This window comes from Vipera ursinii, assembly GCF_947247035.1.
Source record: "Vipera ursinii genome assembly, chromosome: 6".
NCBI classification, from domain to species: domain Eukaryota; kingdom Metazoa; phylum Chordata; class Lepidosauria; order Squamata; family Viperidae; genus Vipera; species Vipera ursinii.
The window spans coordinates 49139618-49160228 of record NC_139515.1 but is presented as its reverse complement, the minus strand read 5'-3'; the positions used below and the strand labels follow the sequence as shown (position 1 = coordinate 49160228).

The window sequence follows — 20611 nt, the reverse complement described above, 5'->3', positions numbered from 1 at the left end:
ATTTTTTAGATTTAATTTGAATTCATTGAGCCATATTTCTTTAATTCCTAAATTGACAGGGAAATAAACTGCAGCTATCCTATTCCATTCTGACTTTTCATCTATATTTTAGAGGCATGTGATGGGAAAGGATCAGCAGTTGCCATCAGTGTATGATGTAGTATTTGCAGAAGCAGGAGATTTACTTAACCTATTGGCAATTTAATCTCCAGTTGTTTCTATGAATGTGTTTTTCCCCCTCATCCTTCCCTCCATTGCCCAGTTCCTAATCTAATCTTTAATCTTACAATTTCTGGATTTTAGATGGAGGAAAAGAACAGGCAGCTGCAAGAACGTCTCGAGCTAGCTGAGCAAAAGCTACAACAAACAATGAGAAAAGCTGAGACTTTACCAGAAGTGGAGGCAGAATTGGCCCAGAGAATTGCAGCACTGACTAAGGTAATGTAAGTTTAAGAATAGGTTAGTATCTGAAAATTGACTTCTTTTAAAATTGATTTCTCATCCATTTCTCCTCCCTTCAGCACCATCATCAGCAATAAAAGACTTTTGGAGTGGACAAGATGATTCTACTTAATGGCACCGTAAATAAATATTAATTAGACAAAGTTACTTGCTTTAGTTTAATTTAATTTAATGGCAGAGATATTGCTTTGTGTTTCTTTTATGGCTTCATATATTTCTGCCAATATACCAGAGGAGTTTATTTTATAATACATTGTATTATAAAAGAATTATGATTAACCCAGTTCAGCTAAACATCATGAAATTTATTTGTCATCAAATTTTCTTTTTTACATCACATTGATTCAGCAAAACACAGAGATCACTTTCATTAAAATAAATTTCAAGGTTCAGTGTCCCCCCCCCCTTGGCCACACACGAAGGATTCTGTGTTGCATGAGAGCATTAAGAGCTTGGATAGGACAAGTGCCTGATAAACTATTCCAGTAATATGCAGTCCACATCTCTGGAATTTGCATATTGGCTCCATGGTAAAATGTGCAGGTTGCCAAGCTTAGTTGTTATGGAAAAACAACTTATAAAAAGTAAAGGCACACTACACTTGTAAATCCTTTGCAGTTCCTCTTTATTAGCTTTCAAACCACAGTGTTTTGCTTTGTGCTGTGGAGTTTCCTCTGTATATCTTATTGTGCAACAATGCCCAGTTTCTCTTCTGCAACACTCACCTCCTCAATAAAGATGCAGAGAAATGGCATATTTGATATTGATAAGTCTATAAAACATATATGAATGATATTCAGTAGAAAGAAAGCCCTTTTCAATGAAAATGTTATATTAAAAACTCAGAACAACATCAAATAGTACCAAAATGATTTTGTGTTTCCTGCTTACATTTCAAAATATTAGTGGATTGTTCCTTCTTGGCTATCTGTCCAAATACTTTTCAGTTGCTCATGCAACCGTTTAATGAGATAATATTTTCTTGCTCTGTTAGGGTTTCTGGTAATATACAAAAAAAATCATCTAATCTGCAAAGTGATGTCTTGAAAAGGAAACATCAATGCACATGAATGTTTCTACATTATTTTCTACGGAGAGAGTAGATGAATGAATGTTTTTGTATATCTTCTATATCTTCTAACTGAATAAATTAAGACAAATGAATATATTAATGCTCTATAAAGCAACGTTTATTATTCCAATTTAGAGTTCTCTAACTTAGAGTTCTCTACTATGCAGTCAGATGAAAATAAGAAGTATAAGATTTATTTTTCAAAATATAGCTTGCCAAACTGGTTCAGCCTTATCTATCTTCTCTACTGTCTCTATGTTGGTGAGGAAGGGTAATATTAATATTTGCAGTGATATTACCTATATGCTATTTTTGTTGCACTATAAACATACTAGCTGTTCCCAAACTTTTCAGTTCTGTTGTTCAATAAATATTTATGGCATATATATTTCATTTAAATTTTGTTGTGTAAATTAGATTTCTGTGTAGGTTAAATGACTTTAATTGAAGGAGGTAGGGGGAAGCTTCTATTTCAATATGTGTTATTTCTTGATATAGAGATTTCAGCTCTCAAAACTCCCCAGCCAGCTGGAACAACTAAAAGGTGTCTAGGTTAGAGGGTCCTAAATTAGATAATTACATTATACGTGATATAGCTAAAGTTGGTTCAAAATATATATTTAGTAGTTGACCCTTCTACTAAGCAAAGTATCTGAAACACCAAGCAAAAACACAGCAGGGATCTTCTTTGAAATATGAGGAGTGGTAGGCAATAGTTCTTAAAATTCTCCAGCATGATGAATGGAGAATCCACAGATGCCTTTCTGCCCTAGAGACTAAGTCAATCAACCTTTGCCGTGCCTCTCTTCCTCCGGATAAGAATCCCCAGTCACGACTTAGTCTTAGCCCAAGAGAGACATGGTGAAGATTGGCTCTAGCAGAAAGGCAACACTATTGGATATTTCTCCAGATTGTATTTTTCCTTCCCTTCCCTCTCTCTGTGCTGATATCAGCACTGCAATTTAAACCGCTGTGAGTCTGAGTGGTTTTTATAGGCTTCGGCTGAAGCCTCAAGATATTTTTAGCTTCTAGGCAAGCCACACGTGTAGCAGTCTCCATTTTGGGTGCCGCTTTTGTTGTTCCCGGGGGGAGGATCCTCCCTTCCAGTGAGGGCAATTTAGCCACAAAATTTCGAGGCGCGGGAGGCCGTCCTTTCAGAAGGTCCAAGTGACAGCAAAGGTGCCTCTTCCATAGGGGGCAGGTTGGCTCTCTTTGCACACAAATGGGAGAACACCACTACAGTTTTCTGGGTCCTCAACACCATCAGATTCAACCTGACTGTAGAGTTCAATCCACCCCCCCCCGAGACATTTTGTCTCTTCCCATCATCCAAAAAATCGGTCAAAAGAAGCCTCATGAAAGAGGCAATTCAACGGGGGTGCTCTACCTTTCAGCTTGTCATTGGCCCCCAGAGCATTCACAAAGGTCCTGGCAGTGCTGGCTGCACATCTGAGGACCATTCCGGTGCGTGTCTAGTGTGATCTGGATGACATCCTCATTCAATCCTCCTGAGTCCAATTGGCTCAGTCAGAGCTCACATTCCCCATCAAGACCCCCCAGGACCACGGGTTTTTAGTAAATTTTCAGAAAAGCCAGACAGTTACCTCCACCTGCCTCATTCACCTGGGCATGGTGATAGATACAAGGAAGTGTGAGGTTTATCTGTCTCAAGAACGTCAGGCCAGTATTCGATCCCTAATCACTCAGATTCAAAGGGAGCGAGTAGTCATCCTAGCAATCCTTTCTCAACTGCTAGGAAAGATGGTTTTCTGCGTAGCAGTTGTTCATTGGGCTCGACTCCATTCCAGAACCCTCCAATGGTTCTTGCTCCCGTTCCAGAGACTAGGCACCAGTTCCTCCAACCACAGGATAAGGGTCCCATCACGGACCCTAAAATCCCTCCAGTGGTGGGTCTCCCCAGCGATGGCCAGGGGAACCTTATTCAAGGAGCCCAACAGACTCGTCCTAACATTGGATGCCAGTTTGTTTGGCTGGTGAGCACACCTGCAATTGCAGATGACCCATGGTCAGTGGTCCCAGTCAGATCTGAAGCACAACATAAACTGCTTGGAGCTCAGAGCTATACATCTGGCTCTATGCCACTTTCGCCACACAGTGGCAAGGGAACACATTCTAGTCCTCACGGACAACGTTGCACCGAAAGCCCATATCAACAGGCAAGGGGGTACCCACTCTAAGTCCCTCATGGCCGAGGCTCAATTATTAGGAACCTGGGCAGAGACCAACCTCTCTTTCCTCAAGGCAGAGCACATCTCGGGGGAGATGAACTGGCAAGCGGATTTCTTGAGTAGGGCAACAGTGGACCACTTTGAGTGGCACCTGTACCTGGATCTCCTCAGGGAGATATCGGAGAGGTTCGGTCATCCAATGCTGGACTTGTTTGCTATCCTGGTGAATTCCCAGCTCCCAGGATTCTTCTCCTGGTTCCCATCTCCAGGGGCGGAAAAGGTAGATGCCCTCCACAGCCCATGGCCCAGAGAGCTCCTGTATACATTCCCTCCTCTTCCTCTGATCCAGGCAGTAATCCGGGACATACTGCAGGAATGGGCAGAGGTAATGCTACTACCCACTGGCCATGATGGCCATGGTATGCCGACCTCATAGGTCCATCGATCTCTCCACTGTGAAGGATACCCCAAGATCGAATCTCGCTCAGCCAGGGGGCTCTACAACATCCAGAGCCTCAGTGGCTCCAGTTAACCACCTGCCAGTTGAAAGGAGACTCCTAAAAAAGGAGACCTACTCATCAGACATGATTACCATGATTCAGGCTTCAAGACAGCCTGCATCTAATAGAATTTATGATTCCACATGGAAAAATCTCTGTAACTGGTGTGGGAAACAACAATTAGATCCAGCTACAATTCCTGTTTCAGGAATTTTGGATTATTTACTGGAGGGGCTTAAGAAGGACTTAGTGCCCAACACAAGTCGCAGACAAGATGCTGCCCTGTCCACGGTGCTCACATATGGCAACTCAGAACCCTTGGCTCAACACCCCATGGTATGTTTCTTTATCAGGGGAGCAATCAACTGCAAACTGCCCATGGTTCACAGATATCCCTCTTGGGACCTGTCCAAGGCCTTACAGGCTTTCAATTCACCTCCATTTGAGCCCATCAGAACCCCCACTTTATGGTTCTTGACACTCAAGGTCGCCTTCCTAGTAGCCATCACATCGGCTAGATGCATCTCGGAATTGGCAGCACTCTCAATTAGAGATGACTTGTGTATTTTTTGTAACGACAGGGTGGTCTTATGCTTAGACCCCTCCTTTGTCTCCAGAATCAACTTATTGTTTCACAGGGCACAGGAGATCGTGCTGCCAGTTTTTTGTCCTGAGTCGTCCCATGATTTGGAACGTAAATGGCACACCTTGGCCATTCGTAGATCCTTGCATCACTATATTAAGCGAACTGCCTTTTTTCGCAAACCTGAAACTCTATTCGTTTCATTCAAGCCCTCTTCAATGGGTCAGAAGGTGACTGCCTCTTCCATCAAGAGATGGATTAGGGCTTGCATAGCAGGGGCGTACCTCACACACTCCTTCCCAGTCCCAAGGCGAATTACCGCACACTCCACTCGCAGTGCTGCAAATTCAGTGGCGTGGGCAACACAGGCATCAATAGAAGAGATATGCAAGGTGGCGATGTGGTCGTCCCCTTCCCCATTTGTGAGGCATTATAAGTTAGATAAGTTCGCCTCAACAGATGCTTCATTTGGCAGTGACAGATAGTGGGACACAGGCCCAGACTTCTTCTTTTTTTTACAAATTTTATTGATTTTCTAATATTACATTCACATATTTGAAAAGCAGCGTGGTGACTGGGTAGTAGTAATTCAATTACATACAGATATCATTAGTACAGATTTCAGATTGCTACCATAAACATTTCCTCTCTTTTTCCCTTCATATGTACTGTCTATTTGTGAATTTAAAGACAGGTTTTATCCTATCAATCACATAAAAATAACTTTCTTACATATATTCATAGTTTTTAATTTACAATTTATATTGTCAAAACCATCTGGTCGCCATTTTTTTGAGAGGACTTGTAAGTCTAGTGGGTCGTCTCTTTATTCTTCCATATCGACGTAGTTGTTCTGAATTGTTTGTCTTTTCATCCAACTGTTCTTTTTCTAGATCCTCTAGTTCCTTCTGTGTTGTATAAGAAACCTTTTCCTTTTTCCAAGTTGTCGATATCTTTTCTGGATTTTCAAATATCAGTATTTGTTGGATTGTAGATTCTTCTGTCATAGTATTTGAATGTTTCATTTTTTTCTATTGTATTTTGTATAGATGGTTCTTTAGTTGTGGTCAAAGTTTGGACTTTCATATCTGGGCTGTCTTCTTGTTCCTTCACATACCCTCTTAGTATTTCATTGGTAGTGGTAAGAGTTTGAATTAGTATTTTCAACATAGCAAGAGTTTGTTGATCTTCCTCCATAAAGAAATTTTGTTCCTGGCCTTCTTCCATATTGGTATTTTAAACTAAAGGCTTTACACTTAGAAAATCCAAGAGAGAGAATTTTTTTTCTAGTTAGGGAACACAGAGCCTTTCACAACTGTTGTTTCAGAGCTCTCAAGGTTATGTATCTTATCTATTTCCCTCGGCAGTCAGTCAGGCCCCTTTTAAAGTTTCCCTTTGAGTCCCAAAGTTATTGTAATATTTTCAGTTTTTCTTTTTTTTTTCATAAGAAGAAACCCAGTTTCCAACAGAAGTAAATAATGAAAAAGAAGGAATACAAAATATTTCAGTCCACATGCTTTAAGAAATAAAGTTCCAATTGGGATTCAGTTACTTTTTCAATGTTTAAAATGCCCCTGGGTATTTAGTTGCTGCTCTTTCTGGAGGGAGGGCTAAAGTTCCCCTTCCCTCACCGCAGTGGGGAGAATGCTTAGCAGCTTAAGGAAAGTAATTAGGGTGTAATAGAGGTAGATCTCACCCAGTCTCTTCCGCGCTGCTTTAAGAGTTGCCTGGTGGAAAATGTGACTTCGACTATTCACAGCCTAGGGACTAGCCATAATGGCCAGTCCTTTTGTCTGCCGGTTTGGAGGGATCGCCAGATCTAATGGGAGAGTTGCAGCTCTCCTGCAATCCAGCAAGCACCCCTCCTTGCTGGTCGCCTCTTCGGGGCAACTTTCAACCCTTTTCAGGGCCCCCCAGCAATGCGAAACTGGATGGGGGAGAGAGAGAGCAAGTCTCCCAACCATCCATAGCGGCTGCATGGCAAACTGGAAGTCCAGGCCCAGACTTCTTCCTGCCCATAGGGAAAGCGAGGCTTTGGTATGTCCCATCTGTGGATTCTCCACTCGTCATGCTGGAGAAGGGGCGTTGTCTTACCTGAATGCCTTTTTTTCAACATGATGGTGGAGAATCCACTCCCCCCAGGGTCCATCCAGTCCTGTGTCAGGGGAAATTGAGCCACCACCTGCTGCGCCTTCGTCATGACTGGGGATTCCTAGCCAGAGGAAGAGAGGCATGGCAAAGTTTGATTGACTTAGTCTCTAGGGCAGAAAGGCATCTGTGGATTCTCCATCATCATGCTGAGAAAAGGCATTCAGGTAAGACAACACCCCATCCAGCTCAGGCATGGCCTTTAATCTTCCATAATATAGCACTCAATTGGCAGTTTGCCCAGATATCCAGTAGGAGGAAGGTATGTTGAATATGTTCTTCACCTTGGGTATTTTTGTAAGTAATAAAGAATAGAAATCAGTAAATAAAGGTTCTGTGGGAAGAGGGACAAAAGTTAAGGATAAGAAGCATCAGCCTACTCCATCTAATTCATCCAAATTCAATCACTAAAATAGGAAGACAGTTTACAGGCTTCATACTAATATCCAATTTTGAGGATCATTGAAAATTAGATTATATCACTTTGTCCTTATCTTCTTTTAATGTCTCTTTAAAGTATAAAGTATTAATAATGAGAGCTCTGGTGAAATGTCATGTGACACCAATTTGTCTGATTAAGCTTTTTTCCAGACTGACTGAATTATTATTGTTAAGAGAGCTGAAGCCAATGGGCAAATTTCAGTTCTCATTAAGCCTAAAGGTGGATAGTCTTACCTCTGATTTAGTAACAGGACAGTGTAGATTATACATTTGGTTTGATGTCCTACACAGTAGTCCAAACAGTTTTGTCCCATGATGCACTATTTCATCTAGTTAATGGTTACAGACATAAGGGTTTTAGTAATGTATAGATTTAATGCTTCATCAGTTTTTAATTTCAAAGAACTGAGAATGACATGACTTATATATGACTAAAAAAAATCCCAATTGATACTATGGTTTGGAAGCTACTTTTCTGCATATGCAGTAAAGGTTATCTTTATGAGATTATTTGGTAAGGACAAAGTCTATGTAGTCTGGTCTGGGCAAAAAATGTAACAATCATAAATTAGAGCAAGGGTGACAAATCTTAACTTATAATCAGATGCCCAAGTTTCCCAAGACCACATCACTGAAATTTGAAGTGGAGAAGGGTAAAAGTCAAGAGTGATAAGTTTATGTCATTGAGAAAGGGTTTTAAGGATGAGAACAGGAATAGTTTATTTTCCAGATGCCTTCTACTCCCTTTCATGGCTTAGCTCCTTGCAAATCCATTATTGTGGAGTAGACTGAATTGATCAATATTAGACCATATGATTCTGGGGTATATTGTTGACTTATAAAAAAAATAACTGCTGGGAGTAATAGAAGCCAGAAGTGTATAAGGCATAGTTAATCTGTATACAGAAAAGTTTTTTACCATTTCATAAAAATAGAATTTTAGTTTATCCATTGAAATAAAATGTAGGAAGAATTGTGGTCTAATAGTACAAAGTATTTTTTCACACAGCACATAATATTGAGGAATTTGCTGTCAGGAGATGTAGTAATGGCAGGCAGTTAAGGGCCAGTAGCTATTAAAAAGTTCTGAATGTGTCATGGAAGTTTAAACTATCCATGCCAAATAATATTGATATTTATTTTTTCCTGAATCATGGAGGAAAATGCTTTGTTGAGAGGTAACAGGAAAAGGGGTTAACGTGTCTTGTGGACTTCTCACATATTTCAGTGGGCTGCCGTGTGATAGACTAGAATGCTTTTTGGCAAGATTCAACTGGACTCTTTGTATTTATATCTTATAATAGTTCTTTTGTGGATCGGAAAGTGAGTAATAACAGGTATTGTCTTTGGGAACTGCTGTGGGATTTTTTTTTTCTAGGTATTCTGATTACCTCCTCCAGAGTATTGGAAAAAAGGGAAAACTTGTAAAATCTTTTTTTCTGACAGGACAGTGGAGTCACTTACCCAGATCATACAGCTTGATTCTAAGATTAAGTACTTAGAAAGTTTGACTTCTGAGATGTGTCCTCTGGCAATAATATTTTCTTGATGGTTTCAGAAAAAGTTGAGAGTTTAGCTTTGTTTCAGATAAGGCCTCTATGTGGTAATTTTATCAATTTTATCCTTTTTGTAGTCAACAGAAGGAACTATCAGTGAAGGCTATGAGAACATCCTCCTGATGTTCATGGAATTTTTGGTAATAAAAATGTTTCCCTTTAAATAAAATAACCATTTTTGAAACAGAGATTGAAGTAATAAATCAGTTTTATGCTTTGCAATGACTCTTCAAGATGTTTTGCGTTATTTCATAATCAGTACCCTGAAATAACCATTAAAGTCTTCTCTTAATTTTGTGCCATCAAGTTCAAATGCTTCTCACTAGTCTGATATCTTCCAGAAGCTCAATACAATTTTCTGAGTTTAGGACCTGGCATGGATAGTAAAAACAGCATTGGCCCTCATACTCAGCTGTATTTAGGTGGATAATCACAAATTGTTTTCAAACAATGTACATGTTTTTACAGAAGTGAAAAGTACTGACTCAAAAGTGCCAATCTAATATTATAAATTTAGGCCACAATCATGTGTTCACTTACTTAGAAATAAATCTGATTTAATTTAATGTGATATATATTTTATAAGATTCACTTAAAATCTCATTGCTTGGTAAGGTAAAGACAAAACTCACAATACATTTTAGAGTTTTACTGAATATTTATAGTCAGCATAGAGTTCACGATAATATATTTCCCCAGATTGTAGTTTAGTGCCCAACAAAATGCTATAGTGTATTCAGTCATGGTCTATGCCTTTGGTAAAGCAGTTATACATTTGTTTTATATTCACTCCTATTTAGTACTTTTCATTGTAAGAGGACTTTGTTCCTATACTTACAAATTCAGTATCATTTATTTGCTTTTATATCTTAAAGCGAATCTACGTGACATTATTCTAAAAATGTTTAATCCATTTATTTAACACAATCTGTAACACTGTATACCCTGTTTTCATTATGATTGTAGGATAACCTTCAAAAACACATTCGGGCACTGACTTTTCACAGTTTAATTATGAGTTTACCCAAATTCCAATCAGACTTGGTATTTCTCATAGTTACTTTGAATACCTCTCTGTGGAGGAAGAATAATTCTCATCAGCCAGCCATCACTAACTTGGAATTTCCATACTTAGGTTGTTGGCTTTTTTAGCATTCCATTGTTTTTACTCCATCTGCATCAACTGCCTCATATCACCCTATTGTAAGTGTGGTTTATTCTACATAAAATTTTGTCAGTTAAAATATTAAATTTGCAATCACACTTTTCTTTTAAGCATTCTGTGCTGTATTCTGTTCAGTGTGGTGTCTTTAGTTCTGATTTTTCAATTTTGTCCCTCTCCTTTTCCTTGATGTTAGTCTGATCCAACCTCTTCTACCTCATCTGATGATTATCAATATGTTATGGAAGCTAAACTACAAGAAATGATCTCCATACGTAGGAAGGTAGTCCTACAGGACTTTACTTTCTATTGCTAAATAGAATCTCATCTGATTTTGTTTTTATATTTTTAAGAACTCTTTTAATTTCTGTATTTATTTTATTGATAATCAACCATTGTGCAGTTCAATGCTTAAAGAGCTTACAATTTTATGATGGCAGGTTTGTGTTCAAACCATGCACAGTCTGCATGTTACATTTGGCTGATTTCATTGCTCATGAATAACTCCAATGTTTTGCTGGATGCTTGGATGTAACAGGCCTTTGTAGCTGACACATTTCAAGCGATGCTGTTCAGCTGCCTGTTTGAATAAAATTAAGTTCTGCAGTTAGTAGTAGCTTGCTTTATATTTCCTTTTTTGAAAATGACCATTTTGATTTAAAAAGCTATTTAATGTTTCACACCAACATATATTATTTTTATAGGCAGAAGAAAGACATGGCAATATTGAAGAACGCATGCGGCACCTAGAGACTCAGTTGGAAGAGAAGAATCAAGAACTTCAAAGGGTATGCATACTTACATTATAGTTTGAGTTCAACTATTTATCCCATGTCACATAAATCTGTAAAATTATAGTAGCAGCCATTGTTATTTTTCATGAACGTATGGCTTGATGAAGTACAATATCAGGACACTGATGGAATAATATATTACAGTCCAGTTTAAAATCATACTAAAACTATAGAGCTCCACTGTGGGTATCAGCAGAAGTTTTCTGTTTTGTCTGAGTGACAAAAGCAGTTGATTCAGTTGAATGTTTCACACGGTTTCCAATTGATGCAGTCTATGTGAACTACTGAAGTAAGAAGAAATTAAATAATAATAATGGGGCCAGGATACACCCTTGCCTTATCCCTTTATTTGTGTGAATCCTGTTAGTCAGGGCCCCATTAACCCCATACCGCACCCTCAAACAGGTACTTGAAGTAAGAAGAAATTAAAAGGAAGATAGTCTCTTGAGATTGTTAGATAGGAATGGGAAGCAAGACTGGATGATAACTTTTTAAACAAAAGACAAAGTTAGGTTTATTTTGGAGAAAATGAAACTGGTTGGCTCATTTACACAGCCACAATCATATGGAGTTTTGCTTCAGGTTGCCCCTATTTAAATTATCACAAATGCTATGATCATAGGAGTAATTCTTATGATAGCCAGCCAAATGCACTAGCCCCAAATTGTAGATTCATTTATTTATTCATCAAATTTATACAGTATGCCACCCATCTTATGCAAAAGTGTCTCTGGGCAGCATGCAAGAAAACTATAAAAAAGTTAATATATAAAAACAATAATTATTAAAAATATAAAAATTTAAATGGAATAGCTTAAAGTATATAAATATACAGAACTAATAATAGCTTAATGAACTGGTAATAGTCACTGTGAACTAAAATTTTACTCTATTTTCATGAGAAATGAACATGAAAAAGTGAGTCCTAAAGATGCTTTTCAAAAAGCAACTGGACTTCCTTTATTTTTTCTTTGAAAATGTTTCACTTCTTATCTAAGAAGCTTCCTCAGTTCTGCTGCACTTTGTGGCACTTCTAAATATTTAATTTTAAATTACAGTGTCCTTTTGAATATGAATAACAAATGAAGGCCACATATCTCTATTGGAAGAAAAAAATCCCTACATCTATATTCAAATCTGTGACTAAATGTTTCAACTAATAAATTTATTTTTTTCTCTGGAGCTGAGTGAGATTCAAGGTGCTGGTGATGACCTATAAAGCCCTAAATGGCATGAGTCTGGGTTATTTACGGGAGCACCTCTTGCCGGCGTTAACTTCCCATCGCCCTGTGCGCTTCCACAGAGAGGGTCTCCTCAGGGTGCCATCGGTCAAGGAATGTCGACTGGTGACCCCCAGGGGGAGAACATTCTCTGTGGGCACGCCTGCCCTCTGGAATCAGCTTCCGGTTGAGCTCCGGATGGCTCCCGACCTTCGCTCGTTTCGCCGCAACCTGAAGACTTGGTTGTTTGAACAGGCCGGCCTGGGCTGAGGGATTGGATTTTAGTGTTTAAATTTTTTTTAAAAAATTAATTTTAGATTGTATTTATTAGTTAGGGCTATTGATTTAATCTTATTTTAATTTTTATACCTTGCGTGTTGTTACTGTTTTAATTGCCCTGTACACCGCCCTGAGTCCTTGGAGAGGGGCGGTATATAAATCTAATAAAATAAAATAAATAAAATAAATTTTATTTTCTCTTTGAAATAAATTTGTTTTTCTACATGCCATTTTATCATAGTATTAATATTATTACTTCAAATCAAACAAACCAATGTGAGTCTTTGACTAGTATTTTGATTTTAATTAATGTGCTTGCTTTATTTCCTTTGAACTTTATTGAAAGGCACGACAAAGAGAAAAAATGAATGAAGAGCACAACAAAAGATTGTCTGATACTGTGGACAGACTTTTGACAGAATCTAATGAACGTTTGCAACTGCATTTGAAAGAGAGAATGGCAGCATTGGAAGAGAAGGTAAAGAAAAACAAGCAAATAATGTGCATGCTTCTTGCTTCATTTAGGTATAGATATTCATAGTTATTTTCCTTCTTCATTTAATCCTGTGGAATGAAGGCATTAAAACATCTGAGGCAAAATCCATGGCTTCAATAAGAAATTCTTTTTGTTGTGTTTCTGCAATTCCTGTTGACTTTTTTCCTCTATCAGCTTCCCATAATGGTACCTGGGACCACCACCAGAATTTAAAAAGTTTACAGCATGTGGTAGTAGTCCTTGCCCATTTCTACTGTCTCTTACTGTCACTACTTAAACTTCCATAAACCTTTTGGTAGAGTCCCAGCCTTTGGGTACTAGTCATAGCAGTTTGCCATCACTACAAACACTTACCGTATATACTTGAGTATAAGCCGACTCGAGTATAAGCCGAGACCCCCAATTTCACCCCCAAAAACTGGAAAAAGTTGTTGACTCGAGTATAAGCCGATCCGCCGTTCTGCAAGCCTCTGCCGCCAGCAGAGGCTCAATCCGCCATTTTGCAAGCCTGAATACACAGGAATACCCTGTGTGGCCGCGGCTCTCGGGGAAGCCCTGGCTGTCAGCTTCCTCGCTCCACGCTGCCATTCGGGGCCCGCGCGTTCCACGGGCAAATCGCGGCGCCCAGCAGGCGAGGAAACACGCCCGCTCCAGTCGCCCCCCCTTCCCTCAGGAGACGCGAAGCAAGTGACCGCCCGGAGCTTACCGAGGACTTGCTTCGGTGCTTCCAGGATCGCGCGCACCTCTCCCAAGCCGCCGCCGTCCGGAGACCTGCCGAAGTTTGGGGAGGTTTGGGGAGGTGCGCGCGCACCTCCCCAAACCTCCCCAAACGTCGGCAGGTCTCCGGACCTCTGCGCCCTGCCTGCCTGCTTCTTTCCACAGCGGAAAGAAGCAGGCAGGCAGGGCGCGGAGGAACGGAGACCCGGCGACGTTTGGGGAGGTTTCGGCGCCTCCCCAAACCTCCCCAAACATCGCCGGGTCTCCGTTCCTCCGCGCCCTGCCTGCCTGCTTCTTTCCACAGCGGAAAGAAGCAGGCAGGCAGGGCGCGGAGGAACGGACACCTGCCGACGTTTGGGGAGGTTTGGGCGCCTCCCCAAACTTCCCCAAACGTCGCCAGGTCTCCGTTCCTCTGCGCCCTGCCTGCCTGCTTCTTTCCACAGCGGAAAGAAGCAGGCAGGCAGGGCGCGGAGGAACGGACACCTGCCGACGTTTGGGGAGGTTTGGGCGCCTCCCCAAACCTCCCCAAACGTCGCCGGGTCTCCGTTCCTCCGCGCCCTGCCTGCCTGCTTCTTTCCACAGCGGAAAGAAGCAGGCAGGCAGGGCGCGGAGGAACGGACACCTGCCGACGTTTGGGGAGGTTTGGGCGCCTCCCCAAACCTCCCCAAACGTCGCCGGGTCTCCGTTCCTCCGCGCCCTGCCTGCCTGCTTCTTTCCACAGCGGAAAGAAGCAGGCAGGCAGGGCGCGGAGGAACGGACACCTGCCGACGTTTGGGGAGGTTTGGGCGCCTCCCCAAACCTCCCCAAACGTCGCCGGGTCTCCGTTCCTCCGCGCCCTGCCTGCCTGCTTCTTTCCACAGCGGAAAGAAGCAGGCAGGCAGGGCGCGGAGGAACGGACACCTGCCGACGTTTGGGGAGGTTTGGGCGCCTCCCCAAACCTCCCCAAACGTCACCGGGTCTCCGTTCCTCTGCGCCCTGCCTGCCTGCTTCTTTCCACAGCGGAAAGAAGCAGGCAGGCAGGGCGCAGAGGAACGGAGACCCGGCGACGTTTGGGAAGGCGCCCAAACCTCCCCAAACGTCGGCAGGTCTGCGCGGAGGAACGGAGACCTGGGGAGGTTTGGGGAGGCACCCAAACCTCCCCAAACGTCGGCAGGAGGAACGGAGACCTGCCGACGTTTGGGGAGGCGCCCAAACCTCCCCAAACGTCGGCAGGTCTGCGCGGAGGAACGGAGACCTGGGGAGGTTTGGGGAGGCGCCCAAACCTCCCCAAACGTCGGCAGGAGGAACGGAGACCTGCCGACGATTGGGGAGGTTTGGGGAGGCGCCCAAACCTCCCCAAACGTCGGCAGGTCTGCGCGGAGGAACGGAGACCTGGGGAGGTTTGGGGAGGCGCCCAAACCTCCCCAAACGTCGGCAGGTCTGCGCGGAGGAACGGAGACCTGGGGAGGTTTGGGGAGGCGCCCAAACCTCCCCAAACGTCGGCAGGAGGAACGGAGACCTGCCGACGATTGGGGAGGTTTGGGGAGGCGCCCAAACCTCCCCAAATGTCGGCAGGAGGAACGGAGACCTGCCGATGTTTGGGGAGGTTTGGGGAGGCGCCCAAACCTCCCCAAACGTCGGCAGGTCTGCGCGGAGGAACGGAGACCTGGGGAGGTTTGGGGAGGCGCCCAAACCTCCCCAAACGTCGGCAGGAGGAACGGAGACCTGCCGACGTTTGGGGAGGTTTGGGGAGGCGCCCAAACCTCCCCAAACGTCGGCAGGTCTCCGTTCCTCCGCGCCCTGCCTGCCTGCTTCTTTCCGCTGCGGAAAGAAGCAGGCAGGCAGGGCGCGGAGGAACGGAGACCTGCCGACGTTTGGGGAGGTTTGGGGAGGTGCGCGCGCACCTCCCCAAACCTCCCCAAACTTCGGCAGGTCTCGGACGGCGGTGGCTTGGGAGAGGTGCGCGCGATCCCGGAAGCACCAAAGCCTCGGCCGCGCACAAGTCCTCGGTAAGTTTTTTTGTTGACTGGAGTATAAGCCGAAGTGGAATTTTTCAGCCCAAAAAGTGGGCTGAAAAATTCGGCTTATACTCAAGTATATACGGTAGTACTTAGATAAGATATGCTTATCCTTTGTACAGTACTTATTAGAATGTGAAACTAACATTTGTCTACATTCTGTAGTGTTAGTGGATAGTGGGCAATGGATGGCATTCCCCAGTCATGGGTGGCTGAGGAATTCTAGAATTCCACACATCTTAAAGTTGCCAAAGTTGAGTGTTACTATGCTAATGGAATCAGGAGCTTCAGTGATTCCTGCTTCTTATTCAGTATTCTCACCCTTTTGCAAATGTCCCCTCATACCTGCTCTGATGGAATGTAACTGGCAATGCCTGCAGGTCACAAATGAAAACAATCTTTTAATTTTACATTATTAATCGTATCTTAATATGAATTTTGTAATTGTACTAGTGGTAATATATTTTAACATATTCAATCTTGGATTGAATTAATGAAAGAATTTTAACAATATGCCTTATGTTAGAGATAAAAATAATTTAAATATCATTGATATTTGGTTGATTTATTTGTTAACCTTGATTGGGTAATAATTATTTCACTAGACCTTATTTTAGCTTTTATTTTCATCTCTTAGAATGTTTTAATACAAGAATCAGAAAACTTCAGAAAGAATTTGGAAGAATCTCTGCATGATAAGGTACCCTAGATTAATTACAGCCTTTATTAATTACAGCCTTGAATGCATTTGGGTCAATATAAAAGGGGGGGGAAATGACATTGCCATAGGTGTATACTATAGGCCTCCCAACCAATCAGAGGAAATAGATGAACTTTTTGCTAGTCAGCTAACTAAGGTATGTAGGAAGCACATCACAATAGTAATGGGGGACTTTAATTACCCTGATATCAACTGGGAGACAAACTCTGCACCAAGTGGAAGATCGAACAGATTCCTTACAAACCTAGCAGATAACTTTCTCTCCCAAAAAGTAGAGAAGGGAACTAGGGGATTAGCCATATTGGATCTGTTAGTGAGAACAGAGATGAAATGATAGAAGGTGTTGAAGCCACAGGAACCTTGGGGGGAAGAGATCATGCAATATTGGAATTCAACATTCTGGAAGCACAAGCAATAGAACACAGCCAAACTAGAGTCTTGGACTTTAAAAGAGCTAATTTCAATAAACTTAGAGAGACCTTGGGAAGAATTCCATGGATGAGAATCCTAAAGGGGAAAACAACTCAAGAACCTTGGGAAATTTTGAAAAGTGAGATAATAAAGGCCCAGTCTAGCACAATACCAGCAAAGAAGAAAAATAATAGCTCTCAAAAGAAACCAGCATGGCTGCATAAAGAACTCTCTGATAAATTAAAAGATAAAAAGGACAAGAATAAGAAGTGGAAAGAGGGGCACATAACTAAGGCAGAATATCAGCAAATAGCCCGTGCCTGCAAAGATGAAGTGAGGGAAGCTAAGGCTCAAAATGAACTAAAGCTTGCGACCAAAGTCAAAAATAACAAAAAAAAGCTTTTTTCAACATATAAAAAACAAGAAAAAAGTTAAGGAAATGATTGGTCCATTAGTGAGGGAAAGTGGCAAGAAGGTGACAAGCAATAGGGAGAAAGCAGAACTATTTAACTCGTTTTTTGCATCTGTCTTTACACAAAAGGGGAAAAACAGTCCAACCTACCAAAAACAGTGCCATAAAAAACAGAATAGAAACGCAAGTTAAGATAGGCAAGAAAATGGTAAGTGAGCACCTGTCCAGCCTAGATGAGTTCAAATCACCAGGACCAGATGGATTACAGCCCAAAGTTCTCAAGGAACTGGCAGACATGATCTCAGAACCACTGAACTATATTTTTCAAAGATCCTAGAGCACTGGGGAACTACCAGAGGACTGGAAGAGAGCTGATGTAGTTCCCATATTCAAAAAAGGGAAAAAATAGATCCAGGAAACTACAGACCTATCAGCCTGACCTCAATACCTGGGAAGATTCTGGAAAAGATAATCAAACAACAAATCAGCAAACACCTTGATGCAAACAAAGTTATGACTAAAAGTCAACATGGGTTTGTCAAAAACCGAACGTACCAGACAAATCTTATTACATTCTTCAACCAAGTGACAAAATTAGTGGACCAGAGGAATGCTGTAGATATAATTTACTTGGACTTCAGTAAGGCATTTGATAAAGTAGATCACAACCTACTACTTGATAAGATAGAAAAATGTGAGTTAGATAGCATCACTACCAGATGGATTCGTAGCTGGCTGACAGGCCATACTCAGCGTGTGGTCCTCAATGGAACTGCATCTACATGGCATGAAGTGTGTAGTGGGGTGCCCCAGGACTCTGTTCTGGGCCCAGTGCTCTTCAACATCTTCATCAACGATTTGAATGAGGGGATAGATGGGGAACTCATTAAATTTGCAGACGACACCAAGCTGGCAGGAATAGCTAATACTCCAGAAGATAGGCTTAAAATACAGGAGGATCTGGACAGACTCGAACACTGGGCGCTATCTAACAAAATGAAATTCAATGGTGAAAAAAGTAAGGTTCTACATTTAGGCAGGAAAAATCAAATGCACAGGTATAGTATAGGTGGTACCTTGCTCAATAGTAGTAACTGTGAGAGGGATCTCAGAGTCTTAGTAGACAATCACTTCAATATGAGCCAGCAGTGTGCTGCAGCTGCCAAAAAAGCCAACACAGTGCTAGGCTGCATTAACAGAGGGATAGGATCAAGATCACGTGAAGTACTAATACCACTTTACAATGCCTTGGTAAGGCCACATCTGGAATACTGGATCCAGTTTTGGTCACCACGATGTAAAAAAGATGTTGAGACCCTAGAAAGGGTACAGAGAAGAGCAACAAAGATGATTGGGGGACTGGAGCCTCAAACATATAGGGAACGGTTGCTGGAATTGGGTATGTGTAGTTTAATGAAGAGAAGGGTGAGGGGTGACATGATAGCAGTTTTCCAATATCTCAAGTGTTGCCACAAAGAAGAGGGAGTCAAGCTATTCTCTAAAGCACCTGAAAGCAGGACAAGAAGCAACAGATGGAAACTACATAGTCAAGGAGAGAAGCAACCTAGAACTAAGGAGAAACTTCCTGACAGTTAGAACAATTAACCAGTCGAACAACCTGCCTCCAGAGGGGGTGAATGCTCCAACACTGGAAGTTTTTAAGAAGAGACTGGACAGCCATTTGCCTGAAATGGTATAGGGTTTCCTGCCTGAGCAGGGGGTTGGACTAGATGACCTCCAAGGTCCTTTCCAACTTATTATTGTTATTGCTATTGTTGTGGTTGTTGTGGTTATTTTAAAAAATGCAATCATAAGTATAATGTATTGGGATTTTTACTTGAACTGTTTCACATGTCTGTTTGAATGCTGCTTAAAATTGCTCAATGGTGTGTCTGTGTAACGGTCACTGACTAAGCCAGACTTGCTGTCTCCAAGAAGATGATTGGATGATTTGGGGCAGGAATGGGTTCCTTTAAACCTATTGGCCACTGCCTAGTGGCCAACTGTATAAGTAGCTGTGCAGCAGCCTCTATTTCAGTTCTGTTCCTGTTTGTCTAAATAAAGAATGTTCCTGTTTGCAACCTTCCGTCTCGCTTATTGCCTGTAAAGAACCGGCTACACAACACTGGTGACGAAGGTGAGATGCTGCTTCTTCAAAAGAGTTGAAGTCACTAGGGGTGAGGCCAGCACAGTGCCTGGCAGTGACTGCGTTCCCCCCCCTCGGTCTGCCTAGCAAGCCACGCTAGAGACCATCCCACCCTGCGGACCAGTCCCAGGGTCTACGAAGAAGAAGCAGCACGAGGCAACATGAGACATGAACCACGAAGACCTCTAACAATGTTGAAGGTCGGAAAGCTCAAGGAATTCGATGTCACAGACCCAGAGAGATGGTCGTCCTACATTTCAAGAGTAGAGAACTATCTCCATGCAAACCAAGTTGTCGAAGATGGCCTGAAGGCCGCAACACTTCTCTGGGTCTGCGGGCCTGCAACATTTGACATCACAGAGAACTTAGTCGCACTGGCACAACTGGAGTCAGTTACTTACGCGGACCTGAAGAAATGACTTGGCGACCATTTCCAACTGAAGCTGTCAGTGATAGCGTGGAGGCATGCCTTTGAACAGCGAGAAAAACAACCCGGCGAGATGGCTACAGAGTTCATCATGGCGTTGAGACAAGCTTCACTCCTCTGCCAATTCTTGGATTTGGAAGAAAGGCTTCGAGATCGTCTCATCTGTGGACTAAGAAGTAGAGAGCTCCAACAAAAACTTTTTGTAAAGGAGACTCTCTCGCTCCAGGAAGCCTTAAAAGAAGCTATGGTGGACAAAGCCACCAGTGGGGCCATGAAGGCGTTGCATCCCACCAAAAGCACTCCACACGAAGAAGCCATCCACCACAAGGACGCCGAACATCAAGAAGATGTTGACTCTGACCACGAAGTCGACAAGATCCAACGGCACCATGACAAGGAACTGAAACCCCCTTACAAGCCCCCTTCCTTCGATGTTTGGGCCATGGCGGCCACCACCAACAAGCAAACTGCCGATTCCGGTCAGCCATGTATTGGGTCTGTGGGAAATCCAACCACATTGCAGTCATCTGTAGAGGTCGCCACAAGGACCATCAACCAGATGAGCCATGCAGGAGAGGTACTGTGGCACCAGGACAGCATAGAGTAGGGTTCTGCTCCAGTCGCAGGAGTGTCTGCCACATGGGAGCTCGTGACCCCCTTAAACCAAAACTTTGGCTTCAAGTTGAGCTGTAAGGCATTCCTTGCTGGATGGAACTGGACACTGGTTCAGCGGTGTCCATTATTTTACTTGAGACTTTCCGGTTCATGTGCAACCACAGTAAGAGGTGGGCCAAGCTTAGGCCATCCAACATCATTTTAACTGACTTCCAGAATTCCTGAGTAGCCGTCAAAGGCGAGGCCACTTTGGCCAAGTTCAA

The 20611-nt window shown here is 42.5% G+C and overlaps 1 protein-coding gene across 1 annotated transcript in view; it reads left to right on the top strand.

The window, feature by feature from the left end:
* PPFIA2 (PTPRF interacting protein alpha 2) overlaps window positions 1-20611 on the top strand; it is a gene marked incomplete at its 5' end in the record, with an annotated part of 237474 nt that overhangs the window by 159462 nt on the left and 57401 nt on the right. The window contains 5 exons of the mRNA XM_083365122.1: window positions 304-438; window positions 10310-10396; window positions 10818-10901; window positions 12753-12884; window positions 16254-16316. Coding sequence (XP_083221248.1) covers window positions 304-438; window positions 10310-10396; window positions 10818-10901; window positions 12753-12884; window positions 16254-16316 — 501 coding nt within the window. The remainder of the gene's footprint in view (window positions 1-303; window positions 439-10309; window positions 10397-10817; window positions 10902-12752; window positions 12885-16253; window positions 16317-20611) is intronic.